General features: G+C 43.6%; 1 protein-coding gene across 4 annotated transcripts in view; it reads right to left on the bottom strand.

The window, feature by feature from the left end:
* Utx (Utx histone demethylase) overlaps positions 1-27,298 on the bottom strand; it is an 85,871-nt gene that overhangs the window by 7,520 nt on the left and 51,053 nt on the right. For 2 of the 4 annotated variants that reach the window (XM_089594878.1, XM_089594881.1), the window contains 9 exons: positions 17,192-17,370; positions 15,831-15,980; positions 5,215-5,398; positions 4,427-4,642; positions 3,462-3,623; positions 3,003-3,201; positions 996-1,337; positions 242-901; positions 1-154 (listed from right to left, as the gene is read on the bottom strand). The exon at positions 1-154 is cut by the window's left edge and continues 836 nt beyond it. In XM_089594878.1, coding sequence (XP_089451004.1) covers positions 1-154; positions 242-901; positions 996-1,337; positions 3,003-3,201; positions 3,462-3,623; positions 4,427-4,642; positions 5,215-5,398; positions 15,831-15,980; positions 17,192-17,370 — 2,246 coding nt within the window. Of the gene's footprint in view, positions 155-241; positions 902-995; positions 1,338-3,002; positions 3,202-3,461; positions 3,624-4,375; positions 4,643-5,214; positions 5,399-15,830; positions 15,981-17,191; positions 17,371-27,298 lie in introns of all 4 variants that reach the window. The other 2 variants (XM_089594880.1, XM_089594879.1) reach the window with 2 other exon arrangements.

Genomic DNA, 27,298 nt, shown 5'->3' with positions numbered 1-27,298 from the left:
GCTCGGGTCCTCGAAGGATCGTAGAGTCGATCTTGCTCGTGCTCGAGGTCGCCTCGCACTTGATCGTCTCCACGTGAGACTTGGATTCTTGCTTGATCGGACGATTACTCAACGGTTGTTGTTGTTGCTGCGAATGATCGTCCATCTTTTCAATCTAGAGTCGAATATAAAGAGTTATTCCAAAGTAAATATATGGCGATCAATAAAAAAAAAATTTTTTTAATCTAGTAATATTACAAACCTTGACTTCCTTCATCTTTTCGCCCTCGTTGTCAATATTCGACGGTGAGAATGGCCCCGAGCTCAATGTGCCATTATTCACGATCGGCTGCCGAGGCTCATCCTTAACATCAAGATCGTCCGAACCAAAGTGTTTAAGCAAGTCTTCAGCCAACGATGTCGCTATATCTTTTTGCGACAAAAGAGCTTGAAGCTCCTGATCCGTGACTCCGAGTTGATTGTCTTTCACGGTTGAATTGTTGTTGTTATTGTTGTTATTACTACTATTGGTGCCACTATTGTTATTGTTGTTGTTGTTGTTATTGTTATTCCCGGACGAGCCTTCCGGATAACAGCTCGTCGTTGATGATATCTGAGTATAGCCCTGGGCACCGTACTGATTCGACTGATACTGTTGCTGTTGTTGTTGCTGTTGCTGCTGCTGCTGCTGTTGCTGCTGTTGCTGTTGTTGCTGCTGCTGCTGTTGCTGCTGCTGCTGTTGCTGAGTGCCAAATTGTTGTTGGGGCTGCTGGGGCTGTTGGGGTTGGCGCTGAGGATAGTTTTGGTCGGAGGCGGATTTGTAAGGCATGCCCGCCGTTTGGCAGTTGCCCGTAGCAGCAGCTGCATTGTAGCCCACGTTCGTATCGGAGAAGCCAGTCTGCAGTGCCACAGTACCGCTTTGCTGTAAATAAAAAAACCAAGTTTTTTTTTTTTTTTTTCAAAGTCACGTTGCAACGCAACGACCCACGTTACGCGAACCAACCGACGAGACTCACCGGTTGCTGGGGCATGCCATAGCTCTTGATAACACCAGGCTGCGGATGTGCATTGGCAGCCACGTAGCCCATAGGATAGCCAGGCTGGCCGGGCCTTAGACCCCGCTGGATGGCCTGCTGCTGTTGTATCCGGAGCTGCTGTTGGTGCTGCTGCATCGCGCGGTACTGCTGCTGCAGCTGAATAAGCAAACCTTGCTGCTGAGCCGTCAAGCTGCCTTGATTCTGCTGCAGGAACTGTAGCATTTGCAACTGCTGGGGCGACAGGTAGAACGGCGGCGGTCGCTGAGGTTGCTGGGGCTGACCGGCCGGATGGCCCTGGGGACCGTTTGGCTCTTCACCTGGCTGAGAGTGTCAAGACAAACATCCAAGTGGTTAAAGTCAGCCAACATTTTGTGCTTAGCGATTATTAATGTTTCGGAATTGACAATGTTATGGGAGTGTTTTTTCATCGTTGATAGTCTAGACACATGTGTAAAGAAAATTGTATGCAATAAATATACCGTAAAAAAAGAAGCAATGTTGAACATATACCGTGTCTTGATTGGTAAACCGAAAAACCCAAACGCAGGAATGAACCATAAGCATACAACTGAAATATTGCGGTTTACAAATGAAGACACGACGCGTGTGTACAACAATCAAAGGCAGCAAAAAAAAAGTATGCCATGCTGTACTATATTATTTTCAATCTAAAGGCTCAGTTGGAAGCTTCAACTAAACGAAAATGTCGAAAATTTGACTGATTGGCTGTTGAGTATGTAGGTCTGTGCGAGTATTTGACGGGTCGTTGTCACCTCGAAGGTTTCGAGATGAGAAATATCGAAAAAACCGTCGCATCGCACGGGCCTACCGCTCGAGAAGAAGGCAGCTTTGCGTCGATAAAACAAAATTACAGAAAACAAAAAATACACGCTTCGAAACGCTGGAATGCAACGGCAACGCTCGAGACATTGACTGTATTTTTACGTTTTGAATAACTTTATTTACGAACCAAACACTTGTCTGTCCGCTCCATTCTCTCAATATCGCTCTCTTTTATTTACTTTTTTTTTTTTGTCAATCAACAATTTACTCGCATTCGCCCGGGGCTCCTTCGAATCCCCGTGACGTAGGAACAAACCAGACCTGGAAGACCTACGCCAAGTAAGCGGCGGAAGGCGTCAGGTTTAGCCACTTTTTTTTCCTCTTCCTCCCAACACCAAAAGCGGCTAAATCATCAGCCCCCCGCCTTCCGCACACCATTGGATTTACGGGCAGAATCGCAACCACACCCTCGAACCATCGGAAACAAAACCACACGCCCCGATTTGAAGTAGAAATTTGCCGATGCCCTTCGTACATTTCAATCATCACCACTGCTGGACGATGATTTCAAACCACCAGGATACTACAGACAATATTTCTAGTTCAAACAGCGAGCGCGTGGGCCTGTCGCCGGATCGGAAAAGTCACAGGTCTGCCGACGATTCATCCAATAGCGACGGTGAGATTATGCAGGTATTAGTCGTTATGTTCTGCATCAGTTGAAAATCAAAATTATTATGCCATAATTATTTCGATCATCAAAAACAAAGCATTGCAGGTGATGGATTTCTTTTACTTTTTATTATAGAAAATAACACTGTCTTTTTTTTGTTTTATTGATTTACAAATAATTCGTTTCTCGTACAATTGTATTTATCATTATTATTATAATTATTACTATGATATATTCTGTATATCGTACGACAAAACACGTGACTAGTATAGTAATACAAATGGATGAGTATTCTTTGTTCATATTGCAAATCGGCGAGGAAGACGCTTGTCATGTATACCTACGTACTTATGAACGTGAAAAAAAAAAAAAAAAAAAAAAAAATGACATGTGCACGAAGGTAAGACAACAATTAATCACATCTCATCACCTACAAAAGATAAAACTCTTACCAACCATAGACGGAATGATAAAAATGATGAAAAATTAAAAAAAAAAAAAAGAAAAAAAAAACAAGTGGATACACGTACCTTGAAGCGTTTGTTGGCCACGTTGGGATTCTGTCCCTGGGGATAGGGTGGAGGCGGTCCTCCAGCGCCACCTCCGGGATACTTGTAGCCCGCATTGGTGTTGGCCTGTTGCTGTTGCTGCTGTTGCTGCTGGCGGCTCGAGAGCTCAGCGCTTATTGGCATATTCCAGGCTTCTTCGATCGAGGGCAGCTGACGTCGCCTTTGGGAGGAATGAAAAAACATTCCAAAGAGTTACGGAAGGGGTTGTTGGTACGCGATTAGTGTTAAATTATACGGGGGTAAGCGTATCGGAAAGAGGTTGCCTCGAGGGCATCAACTTTTTTTTCCTACATCCACTCGAAATAATTCAAGAGGCAAACAAACGATTGCAACGTATGAGCTTACTTTACAAAACAAATGGACGAAATTGCAGTGGGTAGTGTACGTGTAATAAAAATAAATCGTCGAGCGTGTACTCACTTGGTCGCGACAGATGGCATGGGTGCTTGGCTGAGATGGTTCTGCACGAAGCTGATGCGCTGCTGGAGCGAGGGGTTCATTGGACCACCACCACCGGCTGACTTGGCACCGCTCGGCTGGCTGTTGCTGCTCAACGAGCCGTTGGGGGTGTTGTTGTTGCCCCTGCGCGATTTTGTAGAGGAAAACAAAACCCAAACGAAAAAAAAAAAAAACAAAAACAAGAACAAACGCTGTTAGTGAAAAATTGCAGAGAAAGGGTGACGATGTTGGCGTTTATGCATCGGGCGAGCTTTTTGCCATATTCGTATTTCTTTTTTTATTGCAATACCATGATGCGTTAAACAGGGAAAAAATCAGACCTGACACCTTGATGAGAGACTCACGTTACTTGGAGGTCTTACGTGATGGGCGGTTGTAGTAGCCTGGGCTTTTGTTGTACGTCTACTACGTGCGCTTGATTTTTTTACTTTTTTTATTTTATTTTTTTATTCGTACCCTTCATTTTATTTATTTATTTTTTTATATTTTTTTAGCAGATGAAACAGCAAGATGAGAGAGGATCGATAGATTGTATGCTTTTTACGGTTTACTACGAATTATACAAGAGAGAGAGAGAGAGAGAGAGAGCACAAGAAATACACATGTGAAATGGGGGACGTTGAATTATCAGGATCAAGAGGGGAAGGTCGGAGTTTTATTAGACCCGGTGTACTCGATTTGGTGCGATATTGCGAAGCCAATAATGTCAATGTTTACGCGCTTGAACGTGAAACGTTATAGCCAATAACCCAATTTGCTACGATGTCGCACCACAGTGTACGTATACGGAGACCCCCCGATGAGTAATACGATCGGCGATCGGCACCGCTGGGACAAAAGTAACCCAGTAAAAAATCTTCAACCCCCCACTGGACGAGCCAACGGTGCCGATAACCGATATCTCGGTTGAATGTTCGATACCATACCTAGAGGCGTTGACGTAGCAGACGAGGGCGTCTTTCGGCTGGCTGTGGCTCTCGTACAGTATCCCGAGATTCGTCCACGCCGCCGAGTGCGTTTTGTCTAGCTGTACCGCGCAGACGTACGCCTGAAGGGCGTCCAGGGGCTGGTTCTGCTGCTGGTACAGTATACCTATGCTACACCAGGTATCCGCGTTGCCCTCAGACTTTTCCACCGAATTTCTGCCGGAAAACATGACAATTGTCCAATTATTAAAAAAAAAAGGGAACTTCTTTTCTTTTTCAGGCGGATCTTGCTCAATCGTTTTTCACACACTAGCAAGACTTTTTTTTTTTTCTTTCTTTTTTGTGGCCTCAACGAAAGATAAAAAAAAGTGTGCCCGGAGCAGAGTCATCGTCATCAGAGTATATGTATGTACTTACGCGTGCTTACTCAGATTAGGCGTATCGTTTTGCGACAAGACCGATTTTTTTTTTTTTCGCCTCTGATATCATATGCTTCGCGCGATTACAAGTTTCGTGTACGGTTCGCAGAAATTTTCAACGTAAAACCGTCAGATCACGGTTTTCGTGTACATTATCGTAATATTATCATTACAAGGCAGACGACGACGCGAGCAATATTAAAAAAAAAAAAAAAAAAAAAAAAAAACTCGAAAGTAAAGTGGAGTAGATGTAAATTTCTAGCAAGATCGGCCGACAAACCGGTATGACGAACATAAGAGTACTTGCTCGCAATGGTTATGTATTTTCGTTGATTAATTCTCGCGTCACGTAAAAAGCAAGCGACTCACCTGTAGGCGATGAAGGCATCGTGAACTTGTCCGTTAGCCGCCAAGCAGCGCCCGAGGAGATAGAGACTCTGGCCGGACTTGGGCTCGGCCTCGATCGACCTCTGCAGACAGTGGATGGCGATCGCTTGTTTCTGCTGACGAGTCACGCCCAGTATGTTGCAGTCAATGACATGGTACATCCATCCTGAAATGAGGAATTGAAAAAAAACCAATTCTCAAGAAATATTCGCAAATTTCACGTAAAGGTCTCGGGATGTTTTTGTCTCTATAGGCGCAGGAAGGAGTACCGATTCTGGGTGTTACAGAGGGAGTTTCAACGGTAGATAGTATAGCTTGTACCATTGTGCTCGCGTATTGCAGTGGCATTTGAAATTTCCCGAATGATCCGAGCGCACGCGACCAACCGATTTCCAGCGACTCGCTTTCGCGATCGTCGATTCAATTGTTTTTTTCCGGAAAATGCCCGTGTACCTACTTTGAATTAGAAATCGTCCAAGCCAACGACACACGCGTCCACCTATGTATGTACCTCGGAGCGAACTTTCTCATGTAGAATATTGTTCAACCGTATACCACCACCACCGCCGCCTCCACCGCGACCGTCTACGCTAACAGAAAACAGCTGAGAACATCTGCCGGTGTCTCTCTCGCTCGCTCCCCCATCCGTAAAACTCTTCTGCGTTTCCCTCAAACACTACTCTGTACGCGCACACACAAGTCCTGAAAATTGTATGGAAAAAAAAAACCTCTCTCTACGCTGTATACAGCAATGAAAAATCTTGACGAACCTCGTCACACGACGACTTGTCGCCTGTATACACGTATACAGCACTGCACGTCCTCTCGCTGCCAGCTCTCATCTCCGACTCGATGGAAAAAAAAGCTCCGACCGGCATCTGTACATCCTTATTTCGTTCACTTTGAACTTTCATCTCTCATCCACGCACACTTTGGACACACACCGTGATAAAACGCTCACCTCCACTTCCACTGTTTTAAATCCACGCACGCACCAACTCAGAGAAAGGGAGAGAGAGAGAGAGAGAGCTACTTTTGATTGTATTACAGGACCCGGAAGACGCCGCGGCAACAAACTATTAAGTTCTCACAGCCGTGCGCGCACTACTTTACTCGTACGTGTATGCACCGTGGATGGGCCAAAGCGAGCTGCTCGCGTCCGGTTTTTCCTCGAGTTATAGCAGCAACCCCCTAGTGCAGTCACGTAGGCCACCGCTCCTGCAGCAGCAGGCGTTTTATTTTACCCGAGAGTTGGCCATACGTGTAAGGGAAGATTTGGGGCGCTTGGGAGGGAGGGAGGGGGGGGGGGAGAGAAACGTAGAGAAGGGAGAGGAGCGTATAGAGCTAGAACCGACTCGCCCCGATAGACGACGGCCTAGCGACTGAATAGATTTTCGCAGGTATACGAGCACCCGAGTCTTGTATATGTGTGTGTACGAGAGTCGGCCTGCTACGTCATGGGGCCCCGATGTATATATTATAAGGGACAGGGTGACTGCTGCTGCTGTACGCTTTTCCCCACCACCACCACCACCATCGAAGCCACGGGTCTCTCCCTTTTTCTAGCCTCCTCCTCCTCCCCTTTTTTTTTTCCTTCCCATTCTCCCTTTTCTCCCAGCTTTTTTTTTCGAGACTTTAGCAGTCGTCCATGCAGATGCCCTCGTACTTACACCCATACCGATCTCGTATACAAATACACACGATACTCCCACATCAGCAGCACGAGAGAGGTGCAGATTAACCCACGTCCTCTCTCTCTCTCTTTTTTTTTTTTTTTTTTTTGGGTCGTGTGTGCGTGTCCTTGCTGTATTGTACTATTTTTCTCCCCCTTGTATGCTCTTTAGTTTACCCATACTGTAGGGACTCAGCCTCTCTTTCTCTCGATGTACATAAAATAAAAGTGTGATAGTGCAGCTTACCCATGGGGACCCAGGACGATGACACGTGCACCTATACGCAGCTTACAGAGAGAGTTAAGGCTCCTTTGCCAACCGGAGCGCTTACATGTATTTATAATCCGTGACCACCACCCCCCCCCTTCCCCAATAAGCCCGCTTTTCCGTAAGTTTTATTGGGGCGGTAATTTTCTTTTTCGCCACAAGTGCCACCGTACAGCCCCCTTCCATAAAACTGAAACCGATACTCTTTTGTCGATCTCTCCTATAGATCGTTAGTGTTTATGTTATATACCAGTAGTGGGATTTTTGTTTCTTCCCTTTTCTTCTTTCTTTTTCGTATCGGTGTATAAATACACGCGCTTAAAAAGCACACCTCGTTTACCCAAGTGTTTAACCTGTTATACCTACCTTGAATTTGGAGGAAAGAAGCACGCGATCGATCGTCACGCATATATATAATTTTCCAGCTTTCCAAAGGCAAAGCCACGCCCACGCTTATTGGAAATATATACATTGTGGGTGCGTATACATATATAGGTATAATACATAATATACATATACACCCATGTAAATCTCGCAATCTCTCCTCTCTGGTGTGGCTTTTCTTCGCCTTGCCTCCTCCAAACGCATCTCCCTCGTTCGTATACGCGAGTTCTTTTTTTTTTTTTCTGTTCACATGCAGTACTAGTTGTTGTCTCCCTTTCTTTTTTTTTTTTTCCCTCGGCAATCTCGAATGACAACCCCCTCCTTGCACACGAGCGCGATAAAAATAAAACCTCGGCGCACGGGTATATAAGTATACGTAAGTAGGATCCAACGTGTGTGTGCTCGCAACAGGAGCGGCCTGCAGAGAGAGAGAGAGAGAAGGAAAGGAAAGGGAGAGAGGACGGACGCAAGAAGCGGTAGCAGAAGCGTGGGACAGCTCGGATGATGATGCTGCGCGCGTACAGAAGAGGCTATATGTACTTCTTGTGTGTAATGCGTGTATGTATGTAAGAGCACAGGGATGAGCTGGGCCGACGCGACGCGAGAGGGAGGAGAAAAACCGGCTGATGAATTAGGATAACTCGGTGGGACGAAAACGCGACTTGCATTACGTATGTGACGTATATATATGTATACCTACGTGCTCGCGTGGCAGGATAATATATATACACTTACCCGTGTGGTACGTATAAGGGATGAGAACAATTAGCAGGAAGGACGACGCGACGCTCGTGGTGGTGCTCGAGACTGTCGCGTGTACATGTTGGGGGTGGATGTCCTTGTTACCCGGATTGCAAAGACAAAGGCTGAATTCGCAATCGCCGGCTGATTTTCTTCTCATTATACCGCGTGAATACAGTGTCTCGATGAGATATGGAGGGTTTTTATACATGTATGTACGTCTGACCTATCCGAGAGTCTGTACAGTACCTGATGTAACTGTATATAGTACATGATGAATATTAGCTACGCGTGGAAAAATAGAAAATTAAATCAGAGGCGCGGGAGGAAAGACATACCGTTAATGGGAGGCTGTATAGACGAGATTACAACAATTTCGTCGCGTTGGCTCTAATCGAGCGAATCGAACGCCATACCTATATACCGCACATAATGAGCGCAAGGGTGCCTGTACGACGGGATGCATTGAAGGAAAAAAACGCGTAGCGTGTGCCCAACGACTCCGTCCGATGGCTGACTCTTGGCAAACGCTCCAGCTAACGAGGGTTCATTTTTTTTTTTTTTTTTTTTTTTTTTATAGGTGGAGTCGAACTTTGAGAGTCACGTAACACATCGAGGATGAAATTATTACGAGATAGTCGGTTCCATCGCAAAATCCGACTTTGCAGAGACCAATAGACCAGCAATACGTTCGCACGCAAAGGGGACGCGTACAAAAAAAAACGAGTCTCGCTCTCCACGTGTAGTATATAGCACACGCGCGAGTTTTCCCTGTGTACGTATATAGGTATGCGTTCATGTGCTCCTGAAAAAAAAAAAAAAAAAAACAATGTAATGTGCTTCCGACCTGCCGGCGGCTCTTTGGTACACCTGGAGCACTGCACAGCTTCCATCGGGCTCCGGTTATTACACACACGTACGCACCCATCCGACCCCCTCGAAACCTTTTTTTTTTTCCTCTCCCTCTCTGTGTACACACGCAGTGTTGCTATATCTCTATGCTCTCGTTGTTTATACCGCGCGTGGCCTGAATTTCATAGACATTACAGGTACCATACCAACACTGGAGATTATTTTTTTTATTTTTCCCGATGGAATCTGTCGCGCGGCTATTTTTCATTTGGAATAAAGTATTTTACAGGCCGCTGACGAACGTACGCACAAAAACCATGAAATCCGTTTACGCAACAATTACGAGTTGGGTGCAGTAAGCGCGCGCCAAAGGATCTCCTCGCTAATTAGCCACCAATGCTGTTACACACCAAAAGGTAATTAGGCTATCAGTGACATGAAAAAAAAAAGTCCGTTTTCGAGTAGAGTAAAGAAAAAAAAAAAAAAAGTCGCACGACACGAGGTAACGTAGCCATAGAAAGAAAAAAAATGTGTCAAGCGACTCTCCAAGCCTCGACTGCGAGTCAGAGATTTTTCGCTAGCTCCTCTAGATTTTTTTTTTTCTCCCCCGTGATCGAGCGACCGCCCGCGTGTGCTATACGGCCGATCGTTTTGGGGAGAGGAGGAAACGCGTTAAAACAGCAGGAGACGGGTGTGTTGGGACTCCATGGGCGTCAGCGCCGACCAGAGCTGTCGAAACGTCCTGTGCATAAGCTACGGTGAAAGTTTACGTCCGATGCTGCTCGGAAAATTATGGCCCGTTGGTATTTAACTATATATACCTACACCCGAGGAAAATTGAGTGAGGCTCCTCCTGCTTTTTTTTTGGGTTGGCTCGGGCTCGTAAATTTTCTCCCGAAGGAGCCGTAAATCCCTTTGGTGTTGAAGAAATATGAGCTACGGCATTGTAGTTTTCGCCGTTGCGTTGCCATTTAAATGTACACACACATTACAAGTAAGTATAATTATTATTATTATCATGTTGTGACTCGAGACTTTTGTAATTTACAGACGCGTGACACAACGCATCCGTGGACAAAAATTTTTCCGTTCAATTGGCTATATGTACGCATTATCATCAGTGAACAACCTACCTATGCGTTGGATTCAAGTATAGCGTTGTCATGAAATTTATCGAGCCCTAAAAATACAATGTGCCATGCGCAAGTGCAGCAACAAAATCACCGCAATGCCTTGCTTTGCCAAACTTGCCACGGCATATATAGGTATTCTCGCGCATCATGTATATACCTACACATGCGCAAGCAAGAAACGAGGAGCAATGGTTTCGCTTTCCCGTACCGAAGAGTATAAATATAATACATACAGGATCCAAACACACACACATACATACGTGTATCTACTTATATATATATATAGACCCGTAACCTTGTGGCAACAGCCGAGCTAAGAACATGCACCATACATTAAACAGACACAGACGCCAACGGAGTTTAGAACCCGGTGGTAAGTATAGGTGTTGTAGGTATACATACACCGTTGCCTTGTTGCGGTATAATATAATTCCAGACGAGCGTCCAACGGAGATGGTAGTATATACACCTACACGTATACAAGAGATACACATACACACACACATGGGGGGGGGGAGAGGAGGTACCGTTACGACATTGCTCTTAAAATAGAAGCGCGCCGCGAGCCGCCTCCTCCTTCTCCTTTTCCTGATGCATTCATGTACCTCTATGAGCTAAGGCCTTCCTTATCTCCCTCCCTCTTCCTCTTTCGCTCGGCTCGAGTGGTATACGAGTATATATATATGCACGTACTCCTCTATTCTGATCTTGTTCACATACCACTGCTGGAGCCTCGAAGTTCCCGCGAAAACCATGAGCGTCTGGAGCTAGGGATTGGGACTTGTCTTTCTTTCCCCATCCCCACCCCCCTGGTAAGTAAAACTTCAAATGACAAATTGATGATATGTTCATCGGGTATTAATATTATCTTAAAAATTATGTGTAGGGTTGTAAGCTGGACAGTCGATGTTACATGTCAGGGTTACATTTAGACTAAAGGGGCGTCTTTCGCACGCACTCGAGATACGCGATCGGCGCCAGTTCTCCCGATGAATATTCATCGATATTCTTTTTATTTATTTTTTTATTTTTTTTTTTCTCTCGAGAAAAACCCAAAGATTAATTATAGAAAAGTGATGCGAAAGAAAAACCACCTACTCCTGTACTCGGTCTACCCGTTGCCACATCACCATCTCGCGAGCGTTCGCGTGTGGGGAGGAGGAACAGAGAAATAATATCGTATGGGTTTATCATGCACAACACAGTCGCGGAGAGAAAAAAAGAGAGAGAGGAATATAAAATAAAAGTAAGTACACGTACGAAGCGAAGGGCATGCATTAAAAGTACTCGGATGGCAGCTGCGGTGGTGATGCATCATTGGAATGTAGGTCGCGCGCGGCTTTTCCAACAAACACTCGCTGCACTATAACCCGCGAATATGGCTGCTGCAAGTGTACAAGTATACATATAAATGCACATACCAACGTTGGTATTATAGGATATCCTCCGACTGTATATCTTTTCTACGATACCAATACTATAATTATATACATTTTCGCGGGGGCGTGGGCGTGCGTTACGTCGTCGCGTGTATATATTTAAACGTGCGTATGTATACCTGATGTACGCGTGGTGACGTACGCCGTTAGGTGCTATAGATACGTATAAAATCGACGAGGCAAAGCTGACATGTAGGTATGTATAAATATATAGCGACATCTAATTTTAGACGCGAGGACAAAGTTTTGACACTCCAATCCTTGAAATTCTTCCGCGTTCGGATTTTTTTTTCCTTCGTCCTTTTCGTACGATTACAAGGATGCAAAGTTTCCAATCACGTACAGAGCTACCTTGTGTACGTTCTGCTTCAATCGGTTGGCTCTTGCGCTACAAGGGCTTCCAACGCACCCTTGGACTTTCGGAATTGATTTTAGTGCGCACCTCTACGGGGAATCCCACACCTGATCGAATAACAGTACCTATACACACGTACACCATACAGTCACGGGGATTAGATATTCAAAAGCAAACACGTCGATGAACCTCGTACAAATTCATCTCGGGTTCACGTATGGAGAGGACCGTATACGTTATACAGCTGAGCCATTGAAAAAGTCTATACGTGGACGGTCGTTTCTGAAATTTACAAAAATTAAAATTAAAAAAAAAAAACGAGCTAGTTCCGTTCACCCCGAGAGCCTCAAGGGCTGCAGAGCTCCTGGTGTACACCCGAGTCCTTTTAAAGGAAACAAATGGTCTTCCTTTGAGGGGAATAAAAATAAATAATAGCGATAAAAGAATTTTTAAAACCCGATCTGTTCGTTATGTACAACGACGCCGAAGAAACACAATGCAGAACCGAAGGAGGAGAAGAAGAAGAATATTATTCTCTCCCGGACTGTTGATGCTGCTCGTGGTTTTCAAACATGTATATAATAAATATATATACGATATATACCACACGGGCGAGTATGGGTGTACATACACAAAAGCGTCGTATCTTGGTTCGATCGCGGAGAGAGAGAAAAACTTGAGGGGTCTTTGTGCGCTAGGTTTTTAAAGGCCTGCAGCGGCGGCGGAGTGGCGTACGTGACGCTTCGTGCTATACGTGCCATCTGCCACGGTTTCACCAAAGAGAGAGGGAACACACGCGCGTGTGTACGGACGATGTGGATGGGACGCTAATGTGTGCCTATATGGCAGACCGGGAAATCGGGGCGTTTTGTTATTATTATCATCATGGATTGGGCGCAATGCATACACATGACGGTGAAGTGTTCACGTAACCACGCGTATATACGGACAGTATCACGAAAGTTGATTTTTTGAGGACTCTACATGAGGAGAGCTAGATTCACCAGACTCTTGTATACCATTGAATTATCTATACGCACGTGTGTATTACATAACCCATTGAAAAAAAGACGATTCAAACGTGACAGAATCGCGCGAACGAGTGTGAAATTATGAAATTACAGAGATAAGGGGGTGCAAAACAAAAAGAGAGAGATATCGCAGAGGGAGGAGGAGGAGAAAAAAAAACATCACAGGAGCAAGCCGAGCGCGAATGAGAGAAATTCGAGCGGGGATGAGCGTGTGTCGACTACATACATACACATGTATGAAACCTTACCCTCTTGCGAGTTGGGGAAAAAAAAAATGTAAAAAACAAAATCCAGAGAACAAAGGGTACGTATACATATAAGAAGATCTCACGATTGCGCTCTGTTTTCGCCACCCCCTAGGGACTCCCAACCCTCTCCCCGGCAGCTTCGATGCACATCAGCTCCCAATCCCCGTTCGATAATATCCCCCCCCCCAACAACCCTATATACTTCTGCACGACCGACGATGGCCTGAATAAATCAATACACGTGTCTGCCGCTCTTGGCGCTCGTTGCAACCACGACGGACCTTAAACTCGTATATATAGGGTGGGTGCATGTGTTTACATGTAGCTATATGTATGTATACGTACGCCGTTCAAACGTTCAGAGGCTCAATTCGCTCGAGTCTGTTTAGCGAGTTAGGCAAATCGACAGCCCGGTTTCGAAGCTACCCCGGGAATTTCGACTCTGTTTGGTAAAGCATGCGTGACCCCTGTTGTGCGTTTTCATTCATTACACGGAGTAACAAAAATCTATAGTTTTTTTTTTTTTTTTTTTTATATTATAGTGCTCTACGTCCGGCTCCTTTTTAATAAGGGCACTACAATGGGCACTTAGCACTTGGGAGAAGGAAGGGAAGAGGGATGGGAAGCCTCCCATCACTGGGAGGGGGGTAGGGGGAATTAGGCAAATTTGCTGCGAGAAGGTCGCCTAAACCCTCCTCGAGGAGCATTGCGTGGTGAAAAAGCACATGTGAAAGACACAGAGGTACTTTGCCCGTAAAAGTCGCACTGGCCGGGAATTGAACCACGGTCTCCCGCGTGCCAATCCACGACCTAGCCGACCGAGCCACCGCGCGCTCAAAAAAAAAAAAAAAATCTATAGTTAACCCGTGCATCTAAATCAAATGTACAGTATAACCGTTGTTTGGAAAAAAGATCGATCAGGGCGCAGTGGGGCATATTCCTCTTCACCTGAATCTGCTGTCCTCGGATCGTCTACCTGCATTTCCAACAACTAGAAAGAGGGAAAAACAAACAAATAGAGAGAGTACGGGGAGAGTCAAGGCGCTCGCTTTTTTATTACCATTATGACGAGGTACCTGCACTATATGTATATACTTAAGGACGTTCGGTAGAGATAGCGGGGGGGGGAACCCCTTGCGGGGCAAGGGGGAAGTAGCGATGAGTGAAGACTTGGCATCATCGCGCGGGTCTCCAATGTGTGAATGTTCATGCGTATACACACATCAGGTGGTGTGCAATCTGCAATGTCTGCACTGTCTGCTGCGTCGGGTTACGGCAGCGTATGCGTATATTTGTAATGTATTTGTGCTAAAGATGTAAGTATTTGATTTTTATTCGTTATAACAATGTAATAAAAATGATTAAATAATTAAAAAGACTTGTGACAGATATGTACATACAATTATATTCGTAGCTAATGTTAATAAAATTCTTGAATTTTTATGTGACTTGAAAAGTCTCATTGAAAGTGATATGTTAAATAATTAGGACAGACTCTAGTTTCTGCGATTACTACAAGCATGTGATTTTGTTATCTTGTGTAAAAAAATTGTATCGTATAAAAATTACAAACTAAAAACTTTATTAAGAAAAATAAATATGTGTTATTATAATACAATGTTTTGTTATGGGTACGGGTGGAACCTATGTACATATACTCACACACATATGTAAGCTTATGTTTTATACAGAAATACATAAATATCTACCATAATATTCAAATATTTATACTGAAATGTATGTCCTGGAACATTTTGAATTTCCCGCTTCTTGCGACGTTGCCATTACGTTTTTGTCGAACTATCATTTAATTTTTTTATTTATAAACTAATCAGACAATCGTCGCGAAACTTTGTGTACATATATTTAATAACATTATCTGTGACATGTAAAAAAATTGTAGACATTCATCACGACAATTTTTTTTAAACTGAGTTTTTATATCTTTCCCCATAAGTGACCGTGTGAAAATGACTGAACTTTGAAATTCAATATCTCGGAAACGAAACAGACGAACCTCTTGAAATTTTAACAGCTTCATTGTAACAACAATAAGAACGCCTGGTTAAAGTTATTTCAAAAAGATTCATCACTGGGTTCTATCTCTACCGAACGTCCTTAAATATATGTATATCATCCCGGGGGGAGTGTATATAATATAGCGACGAGAGAGTCGAGCCCCCGGAGCTTATATAACAATACAGACGTATTATATAGACGTAGCCCAGTAACCCCACATCGATTTTCTCACGCTACGCTACAACAACACCCGCCCCCTCGCGCGCCGGCGGCGCTGAACTCCGCACGAAGCGCGACCGCGTCGTCCCGAATAATATGTCACGCGTAATAAATTGATACCGAACTCTCCGGTAGGACGATGTATATAAATATGTGTACCTGTAAGGGAAAGGACGGAAGGGAGAGAGAGAGAGAGAGACCTTGTTGATCTATGCGTGCAAGGGAGAGAGGACTTACCCAGCTGTCGGCAAATATCGGCCCTGAGGTGCGCGGGCAGGGCTTTCTCCTTGAGCAGGCCCTCGTAGTGCTCCTTCGCCAGACGGTACTTGCCCTGTATCTCGTGCAGGTGCGCGATGTGGAACTTTACTGCAACAGCATCAAGTTTGCCTTAAGCTTATGATTCTACCTGCACATGTTAAGGGTTTGGCTGTTGCCAATTTGGGGCGTGTTTGTCTCGAGGAATCTTTTTTTCTCGGATAATCATCGACGGGGTTTTTGGGGATTTCTTTTTTTTCTTCTACGTCTTTTATCAAGAAATTGGTGGATGGGAATTTTACAGGTTGGTCAGATTTATAATTAGTTACTTGTTTCACGAAAAGCATAAACAAACTAAAATTGTTTTTTTTTCTTCTCAATCATCGATAAAAAAAAAAAAAAAAACACATCATTAGGAGTGAAGTATACATGGGTTTAATTGAATTGAATCCAATTCCCTTGAAATCTACCAACACTCGACTTCAAGTTCATTATCGTGACTCACTTTTCTTCCGCACAGCTTCTCCGCGTGTATTTTTGCTCCATTTTAACGCACGTATAGTCCGATTCAAAGTTATTTTTGTTCATTACTAGAAGCCTTTACAACCGCACGACTGAGTAAAATCATTGCCCCAGCCATTCGCGATTCTCGATCTACTAGAGTTTATACCGATGACTCAGCTCTTGAAGAATCGACTGTGAATCTCATGGGAAAACGTTGTCCTCGACAACACATCAAAATAAGTAATCGAGTGAAAAAAGTACATACAAACAAAAAAGTTTTCTTTATCCAGTTTTCAAGCGAAATTCTTATTAAAAAATCAGCAAGTTAAAAAAAAGCAAACACTTGCACCGTTTTTCTATTTAGCAAAAAAAGCCTCGTATCGACTCGAGCGAGAAAATCAAGACCGACTCGACGTGGAGGGGAAAAAAAAAAAAAAAGAAAACACGTGCGAACTTAGCCTTCAACTTCTCGCTAGCTTTCCTTTCTATCCCTTCCTCACCGTCGACGCGTCATCATTACAAATTCGCGGCGAGCCTTCGGCTAACTATGTGTAAACCGAGAAAATTAACATAGTTGAATCATCAAACACAGCTCCCTCCCCTATCCTCAACCCGTCGCAGCAATGAACGCCGATTCTTTTTATCGATCAGTCGAGTAGTGGAACTCTCGGAAACCCACCAGTGTTTTGTGGTTTATCGGTCTCGACCGTTACTCGCTAGTCGATTCACGTGAGGTTTTTTTTTTTTTTTTTCTACCGAGGTCAAGGCACCACGAATCGGCCAACAAAAAAATCAGTATAAGGATCCAATAACGAGCAAAGAAAAAGTGTCGAACGTACTTTCAAGCTTGGAGAAGGACGCAGGCGTGGTGACGTCGATGAGGGCGAGCGTGAGGTGCTTGAGGGATGCTTCAAAGTCACCGTGGACTTTCAGCATCAAGCCCAGCCTGAGGTGAACCTCGCAGGCCCGCGGAAAGCTTGGCTCCACCCATAGCACCTGCTGAAAGGCCTTTATCGCCCTGAAACACAAAAAAAGCCAAACATTCACTTATTTATTTTTTAATAATATGTAGATACAAACTAAGCATGTGATTGCTCATCATTCATAGTAATATAAAAATTTTTGGGAATTGGTTACCACTTAAATATAGAGTCTGGTCTAAAAGAGTTTAGGTACTTTTATCCATTGGTATATATATGTAAAAGATGAATTTTCTCAAAACTGCAGTTTCTCGAGGATCACGAATTATTGAAAACTTCGAGAAAACCTTTGCATTGCCGTACGTGCCGACGTGGGTATGGTTTTTCCCGCAGTCTATGCGTTTAACCCAGATTTCCCGGAGCCATTCCTCCATCCGACCGTGAAGAGAGAGAGAAACTGCTCGTTTCAACAATCTTTGGGGACCCCATTGTGCTCGACAATAGCTTTTTGTTCGCAGGAGTGTTGTGCAATGGTTTTTGCTCCCCTCTGATGTACCTATCTGCTCTAGATGAGTTTCCAGCCGTTTCAAAGGGGAAGAAAAAAAAAATACCTCAGATCTGGCATTACAACACGATTGCCCGACTGCTGTCTCTATTTCCTTAGCTTCCGGACACTGGATTAGTCAGCAAATCGTTTGGCTTTAAAGCTTAGCTCACTTATGTGTTTGATTGAAAAGCGGATGTAGAGTGGCTAATCGACGACGATATGCGGGTTACGTAAGGGAAATTAAAGTGCGGCGCTCGCAAATTTGCATCGCAGTATTTTGATGATAAATCGTCACGGTAAATTTTGGATAGATTTGCCGTACGAGAGACTCATTGTTCAATTGGTACACAAAGTTTAAACAATTTGACGATCATTATATGTTATGGTTATGGCCGAACCAGATGGTGGTGTACGTGCGCTGGAAGGGATTTCACCTGTATCTGTATACTTTTACGACCGAGCCACTTGCCGAGTGAGAACCGTCTTAACTAAACTTGACTTGACTCGTTTTGAACCGTCGATAAATGCGTGTCTCTCGTTATGCTGCGAGTACTCTGCATCGACTGAACAATATTTTTTGGACTGTACATTACAGAGATAACATCCTTTCCAAGACACGTACCTACTTTGATATCTGGTTCAACGGTAACGGAAAAAGTATTTTTTCCTGCTTTTTTTGGGACCACTGAGGCAATGCTACAGTTATTACCACCAAATTCATGGTGATCTCGGTGCTCTAGAAATCAGGGACAACTAATGATATCAACTTGCAAATAATTGATCCTAACGATACATACATATAATCTACCGATTTCACGTGGATGTACCTGAGAGCTGCACAAATGTCAATGTCGTTTGACTTTCTAAAATAATGTAACAGTACCTGTAAGTATGACGTGTACTCCATAATTAAACTCCTTGTGACATTCATACAAGCGACGAGAACAGAGCTAGTACAATACCGATCGCGAAACCCGAAGAAGCATCACGAGAGCACGCGCGTGCCAAAGACATACAGGCCTTGCGAATAATCTATATGTGTGCATAAACATATGTGTACACGTGCACCCACACACACGCGTGCTTTCCAGTGGGACATTTTCTTGAGATGTGTATATCCTCAAACACGTATCGTGTGCGCGCGTGGTGTGTAATAGGCAGCCCTGAGCCTCCGCGACGCGTATACGTTAAACCCGTATACGTGTAGTCAAGGACGCGCGCGAGCCGTCGATTTCCTACGTCAGCTGATGATGGACGCGTACAATTCACTACAGCGCCGAAGCCTCGCGGAAATCTACACGAGCGATCACCACTACGCTCTATTTTTGTGGCACGCGCGCGACAATGTACCTTGGTAATTTTTTTTTTTTTTTTTTTTTTTTTTTTTTTTTTCTGGCACTAGAGGTAATGTTTTGATTCTCGTACGTCGAGATAAGAATATACATTAGATAACTGTACTGTTATACTCGCGACGTGACAATCGAAAGAACGGCTGCGCGACCGGCGGCGAAGAAAAAAAAGGTTTTATCGCCTCACAGCTATCACTGTGTCCCCTGTACAAATCATCGCGCGAATGTAGGTCGGAGCACTCTAACGGCTACGGCCCCCCCTTGTAACTTATAATACACGACAAAAAACGAGCACCACCGCGAATAATGTTTTTTGTTCTCGTTTACGTGCGTGTGGACGCTCGCGTGACTCTCTCGGTGATACCGAGATGCGAAAATCAAAAAGGAAACCAAAAGGGGGACAAAAAAGAAATCGAAAGGGCAAGCGCAAGTGCAGGGGACGGATGCAAATTTACCGCTACTACAGCTCGAACGGGTTTTAAATTGTGCGACAATGAGCATGAGGGAGAGAGAGAGGGAGTATATATAGAGGAGGAAAAAAAAAGCGAATTAATCAAATTGCAGCGTCGACGGGCGCAAAGTGTCGTGTGTCTCGGAAATCTTTATTCCGGACGAGCAATTGTTGCGCGTTCCTCCCATTGTGGAACAACATGTCGTCTGGACAACACCTACATCACAACAGGTTGATGACTCGACATCGATAGATTATCGTGTGCATAGTATATGATTTGCGTTAAAGGGTATAACAACGCAAAGTTGTATAGTTGTAATTAAGACCGTGCATGCAAAAAGACCCAAAGTAAGGCCATAAATCACAATCGGTAATCGTCAGCAGCACCTGTAGATGCGTTTATACGAGGGAAATAACCCTAGATTCCTACGGTAACAACGATAAACCATAATTTACGGACAACCAGTTCAACGGAGACAACTCGACAATGTATAACAAAGCGCTTCTGGTTTTCGCGTATATATTTGTAAACATCAATATCACGTACCTTTTCGAGTTTGTTCATCGCATCTACCTACAGCCTACCAAGTGATACCGATATCCCTACGTATACCTCGTGGTCATTGAGCAGCGGTATAAATGTACAGAGGACATGGGCGTTTCCGATGCGTGCGGTTATCGCACGGGGTTTGGCTACTTATACGGACCTTTACCACCACCGCGTATACCTGTGTACAGATAAAAGACCGCTTTTCGAGGGAGCAAGAGAGAGAGAAGGGAAAAGCGGGGGAAAATAGCCTTTACCATCACAGGGTTTAACAGCACCCTTGGCTCTGTATAGGTACACTTTTGCGGATTTCAAGGGGATTTAAAGACGTGACGTGCAGTATACACCGGGTTTACGCGTATTTTATTTCACGAAAATTAGGGGACTCACGGGATTCCTCGGAGGATTTGCAATGGACCTCTCGACCGTACACCTATACACGGTCACTCTGGGCTTGAAATGATCGGATTACCCGGTGATACACTTGGGATTATTGTTTTTCTAAATTCGTTTACGATACGAAAGTGTCGCAGGGACAGTAAACGCGAGTCGAGACCGGAGTTCATAGAAAACGCTGATGATACACGTATGCACTTTTTCCATGTCCTCGGCGGTGATTTACATCATCCCGACATTGAGAACATTGGGACGCGCGCGCTAGCTTTGTGTCTCTTGTGTAGTCGGAGTAGAGAAAAAAAAAAAGTCCCGTCCTCTTATCTGGTATACACGATGTATTCTTATTTCTCTTTTACTTGCAAGTCATAGGATACGTCATATAAGGCGCGTATTTTATTTTATTTTTTTTTTATAAATGTGCAGTTTATCTCGTGCTCGCAGCATTGCGCAAACGTTGTTTACACGCACTGGGGCTCAGCACTCACCGAACGATGATAAGAGAGCTGTATCGTCGTCGAGAGCGCGAAGGCCTGTCGTGCGCGATGACATGCCGTTTTTTTTTGTTCGCAGAGCCGATAAATAATCGTGAATCAACGTTCGGTTTATTGTATGCTTTAGTTTTGAAAAAAAAATTTACCGCCCAGATGAGACCTTGTAAACCCATCAACTGCAAAGCCTCGCGAGGTGAATGAAAGCACATCAGCTGATGGGGAATATCGAGTGAATCAAAAAGTCTCGGAAACCCTATGGATCGTACAAAAATGACGTTGGGGGTTCGGTATACATTGCGCAACGATCACCCGCGCTAGAGAGTACATATTATGTGGTATCTGGTTGTGCTCGTTCGATGGCGATAAGCGAAAGCAGGGAGAATAAGAGCGAGAGTCTCTCGGGATTTGTTGCATTGCAGATCGTAATAGCCGACCAGTCAGCCATTGCAGGCAGACAAGCGGCATACAGGAAGACAAACGATTTCCTCGTGGCCTACTTTATGGGGACTCGTTCTCCTCCGATACTAATACCTATATACCATACCTACGTATATGAATGTATACTACTCTCGTTCCTGATGTCTGGTATATCTCCTTGTGATCTCTGGCTACGTGTGCGCGTGAGCGTGTGTTTGGTACACGTATATATATATATATATATATATATATATATATATATATATATATATATATATATATATATATATATATATATATATATATATATATATATATATATATATATATATATATATATATATATATATATATATATATATATATATATATATAAAATTTAGCCAAATTAGATGCTGGATGTATATGGAAAGGTGCGGATAAGATCGCTGTTGGAGAAAAAAGGGAAGGTGCATGGAGGTAGAGATGGATTGCAAAACGAGAGATTACAGCTCATCGTCTGTCGCATGCGATGCGCGGGTATACAATTTCATTGGCGACTGATTACGAGGTTTGACGCGAATCTACAATAGGAGGTTTTGCTTCTTGAAGGATGACGAGGAGGATATAAATTTCTAACGACCAATTATGAGACTGACCCGACGACGGACACGCCGAAACCACTGGCAGAGACAGAGTTTGTCCGTCTATACAATATTATGTATTATGTGGAAATGTAATGACATATCGTGTTGGTGGAGCAGCTCTACAGGATGAAAAATGATATTATTTTCTGTGACCTGCATAGGTCCTCGAAACTTTATTGTACCCAACGACTCGGCAGCAACGACAGTAGTGCCCGTGTAGTTTTGCGCTGCGGCATAAATTAGCACGACAGTCCACGTAATTTACGAGACGATTCACTCGTCGTCTAGTCCTGCAAAATTGGCTTTGTGTGCGGTGGTGGCGCGCATGGAGGGACGGAAAAAAAAAAGAAAGAGGTGGACCACTTGGGCTATTGTGGTCTGTGATTCACTTTCTCCTAATGCGCTCTGCGCCGTTGTCGTAACGAACTTTACTGCATCCGTTGGTACACGTTTGTTTGGATACACACCGGTGCTGCCGTGCAAAAAAAGACTTGGGCATGTAACGAAGATTTTTTTGTTTTTTGTTTTGCAATGACCAAGTGGTTGTCGTCGAGACTAGGATAGATGTGAAGCTAAATGGTCGTAACTTACGTTTAAAGTTTTCAAAAATTGACGCTGGCCGTGCCTGCTCAACTAAGCATCCATTATCCACGGGTGCATGAATATTCACGTAACGTAACGATAATGCATATATATATATATATATATATATATATATATATATATTTACGTTTATTGCATAATGTATAATAACGGAACGAGCAGCCCACGCGCGAAAAGCTCGATGCAATCGCGGGCGTTCTATCGATATATACATATGTAATGAAACATGCGCAGCCACGTGTTGTGTGCTGCATCATCGTGCGTGCATGTATTGTGTGTATAAGTATATACGAGCAGGTCGACATAATATGTGTTGTATGCGTGTGTTTCAAGCCTGGGAAAAGGGGAGAGAGAACGAGAGGGATTGATTGATGATATTTTACGCTCAAAGACGGCTTATCGATGCATGACGCTCGAGAGGTACTTATACGTATGCACATTACCGAGAGGGATGGCCAATTCATGTATACACGCGAGCAATGTGAGAAACTCCTTGACGTTGCATTGCTTTTAAATCAACTTGTTTCTTTTTTTTTCTTTTTTTTTTTCATACCAAGAAACTAAAGACAAAAATTCAAAATCTAAGGACAGACGTTAACGAGCAGTGAATTGTCTTTCACTATAGTACTTATTTCCAATGTGGGCATCGGGCGCGAGAGAAACAATGGAGAAAGAGACTGACAGCAGCCGCGGAGCAGCAAGTTTCCTTGCAAAATCAATATTACACAACTTCCGGAGTAACAAAACGCTCACCCCTTCATCACGTCAATTCGACACACACGATGAGGGTCCCGTCAAATTCACCGAACACGTTCACAACAACGAAATTGCGTTTGTACCGACGATGATTTGAATTACGTAAACGGGGGGTGTCCCTTGGTTCTGGATTACTTGCAATGTACATACGAATTAATCTCATTCGATGCGCTTGGTGGACCATTTTCACGCGAATTGCGTTTGGGGATGTAAGACCTACCCTGGCATGCAATCGTTATGTACAATGGAGATTTATAAAGGGTTGCGTTTAAAAAAAAAAAAAAAAAAAAAAAAAAAAAAAAAACCCTAACATATCGTGGCTAATTAATCGGAGCTTTCTAAAACCACGACGCGCGACACGGGGCACATGAAACACGCTCGAGCGAACATCTTAGCCAAACAGTTTATAGGTACGAGTGCGCGAGAGGCCGCTAACTTATCGCCTAATTAAATTTAATAATCCAATTACGGGGGAAAAACAGTTGTTGCGCCACACACGAGCACATATTTACTTACAGACACGATGAAAATCCGCAAATCTGCAACAAAAAAGGAGAAAAACCGAAAAAACAAATTGGGCAACGCGCGCGAATTTCTCGCGGCTACGGTATGGTGCCACGTTTTTCCTGCAGCTGTTGCTGCTCGTGTACAAAATACATGTATATACTATGGGTGCACGAACGAGCTATCGTTGCAAAATCGAGGCCGCGCGTTACTTTTGCAATACTTAGCTGCACTGCAAGCACGTCTCTGTGTATATATGTGTACTTCAAAACTCCGTAGCGGGTATACTTTGATTTTTCACCTTCAATTGGTGCGTCAATCGAGAAAAAAAAATGATTTTCTCGCGTTACAATTGTGTACCTATACGTAGGCCTTTACTACCTTATATCGTCACTCATAAGGGAAAAAATAAAAGGGACCGACCAGCATCCGCCATTGCACCACGAAACGATATAATGTAGCCAATAACAATAAATTACAATCAATAAAACCTAGACTTTTCGCAACAACGTCCATACATATTGTGTACACCTCCCTCGCAATAATAAATCCAACGCGCTATCTCTCTCCTCGCGGTGTAATAATGGCCCTCTCTCTCTCTCAGGCTTCGAGGAAGCATAGGATCTGTATGAGGCATATCTCCTTGTGGCCGAGATAACGCTGTATCAACTCTTGTAGGCTCGTTCAAAGTTCAAATACCTTGGGCCAGACAAAAAACAGTACATACATCTAATCCGTAGTGAACGTAACCTGCGGTAACAAAAAAAAAACAGGCGAACCAATTGACCCGCTTGCATTGTATACTGTTAATTTTTTTTTGTGCAAAGCCACACGATGTGGACGATGGGCGTTACAAAAAAGAGAGAGAGAGGCTTTTGCAATGTACGTTATATACATTAGGAGTGCGCGTTGTTGGTGTTGTAATTTCGCGTCCAAAGAAGAAGAGCAGCAGAATTAAAAAACTATACTTGCACGTGGACGATTGCCAGTTAAGGACGATGTGCCAACGCGTATAACTAATGCAAAACAAGTCCTTCATTTTTGTTTTTTGTTCGGTTGATTATTGATTACGGTCGGTTGAAAGAAAATAGAAAAAAAAAAATTTGGATTGGCAATAGGTGGTATAATGAGATATGGGGTCGCGATTGGAAAGGAATAGCTGCTGGCTGTATATTAGCGGCCGTTGCGCAAAGTGGAAATCGCAATAGAACTAAATAAAAAAAAGAAAAATAATAACAGTGCAAGATGAAGATTTCCAGACGCAGCTTGGATACGCGATGATGCGGTTGGAGAAAACGTGCGTCTGGTTGTAAATTGAGATTGTAGACAAGTGACATTGCGAAGATGATTGAGGACCAGTGTATAAGGTACACTGGATTTTTTTCAGTAAGGTGATCGTGATGTAACTATTTTTTTGTGCAAGCTGTGTGGAGATTCAAGTACTGCGATAACGAGTGATACAAAAATCATGACTAATGAAAAATAAAGGCAATTGATCGATAGACATACATTCTAGCCATATCCTTAGCAAAAAATATTACGTCCGTATTTTTTATTGATCTTTAAAAAATACCAATAACAATTTCAAGTCCGCTTATTAATTGTTAATGAATTTAGATTTTAATAAAAAAATTGCCCAATCAATAGTTGATCAAAAAATGCATGGCCTCATTCGTAACGAATTAAGCAATTTGTTTCCATCACATTAATTGGCTTGAATTAATTAAAATTACCTAAACTAACACTTGTAAGTTGCAATAAAGTAGAAAAAAGAAGAATAAAAAAAACCAAAAGAACAACGTTAACATGTTGGCCAAAAAAACCAGACAAAAGACACGAGAAGGCCGTTAAAAAAAAGCACCTACCCTCGTCGAATCGTGTATTGCAATGTTAACATGTAGGTACCACATATTCATTGAAAAAGAAAAAGTAACTGTCTGTTAGGACAAAAAAAAAGGTCAGCAATAACGATCGAACGCACGTACACGTGTGTACGTGAAAATATAATGTACCCGCTCAGCAGCCGTTCGATAATAATCAAGGATCGATAACATTATACCCGTAAACGAACCCATCGAGGACACATCTTACCTACATACGTGTTTGTACCGTGTACGCAGGTGCGGTGTATGGGTACAAGAGTAAGAAGAAGCAAAAGAGAAGGAGGAAAAAAAAAAAAAAAAAAAAAAAAAAAAAGAGAAGAAGAAGAGAAGCAAACGAGCCGAGCAGATGCATCTCGTCGTTGTCTTTGTCGGTATAGGCATATACGCGTACATGTATATATATAATATAAGTAAAAGTCGGACGATGGCACGTGCCACTGCAGAAGCAGCAGCTGTGCAGGTGAGGCAAAAGAGAGGCGCGTGCGTGCTGTCCGAATAAATCTTGCAACGATTGCTCTTAACGGACTCGGATGCTCCTCCTCTCGTATGTACACGCTCGGCACTTCATTATTTTTATTTCGCTTTTTCCCTTTTCCTCTACGCTTACTTATTCGCGTGATGGATCTTGGCGAGGCGGTGCGCGGGCGATACTCTCGACACGATGTTTTAACGGAGGCGTCCCGTCCAATTGAAAAAACCTTTTCAACGTATTTTTTTTTTTTTTTTTCATGCCCACATTACGACGTACGTGATACTTGGGCGATTTGGCTTTCCAAAACACGATCAACTTCCTGCCACACGAACCCGTACGAAACTTCAACAATACCCGAGTCTTTGCGCAAAATTCATCATCTGCGCGCACGTACAATATAGGTACTCGTGCTCTTGATAAATATTTATTAGCGCGCGAGCCGCAGAGTTGTGTTTTTTGTTTTTTTTCCTCTCTTCGCGCCGCGGCGAGCCTCATAAATCACGGTCTCCTTCGTATTACGTACACACAATAAATTATATATATACTTAAGTCGACCCATAATCTTTTTGCCCAGGTATGATGTATAAATTACCCGTCGCAGATTTTTAATCGCCGCGCAGGCGTGCCTGCTTTAACATTTCACACGGACTCTGAAGAAGCGAGCCTCCGATTCGTCCCGCAAAATTTACATCGAGGTCCGACGCCGGAAGAAAGTTTGTCCGGAGTGTATATAATGTGCAAAGGGACGATGTGGAGGGTAAATAAATAAAAAAACAAAAAAAAAAAAAAAAAAATTCTCAAAGTGCTACCAATATGGCGAGAGCAGGTGCACAGCAGCACACTCGTCCCTGCCTCCCCCTCCCTTGGCGCGCGCAATCCGGCACGCGAGCGTCTTTTCTCCCATTCCCGCTCTTTCTTTGCCATATTTCACTCTCTCTCTCCCTGCGTCTCGAGCTGCGTCTTAAGTGCGTGTATATATTACAC

The sequence above is a fragment of the Copidosoma floridanum genome, unplaced genomic scaffold (assembly GCF_036245765.1).
Source record: "Copidosoma floridanum isolate Cflo_tuat_1 unplaced genomic scaffold, Cflo_Japanese_pri ptg000021l, whole genome shotgun sequence".
NCBI classification, from domain to species: Eukaryota; Metazoa; Arthropoda; class Insecta; order Hymenoptera; family Encyrtidae; genus Copidosoma; species Copidosoma floridanum.
The sequence above is the reverse complement of the archived record's forward strand: the minus strand, read 5'-3'. Positions and strand labels throughout refer to the sequence as shown.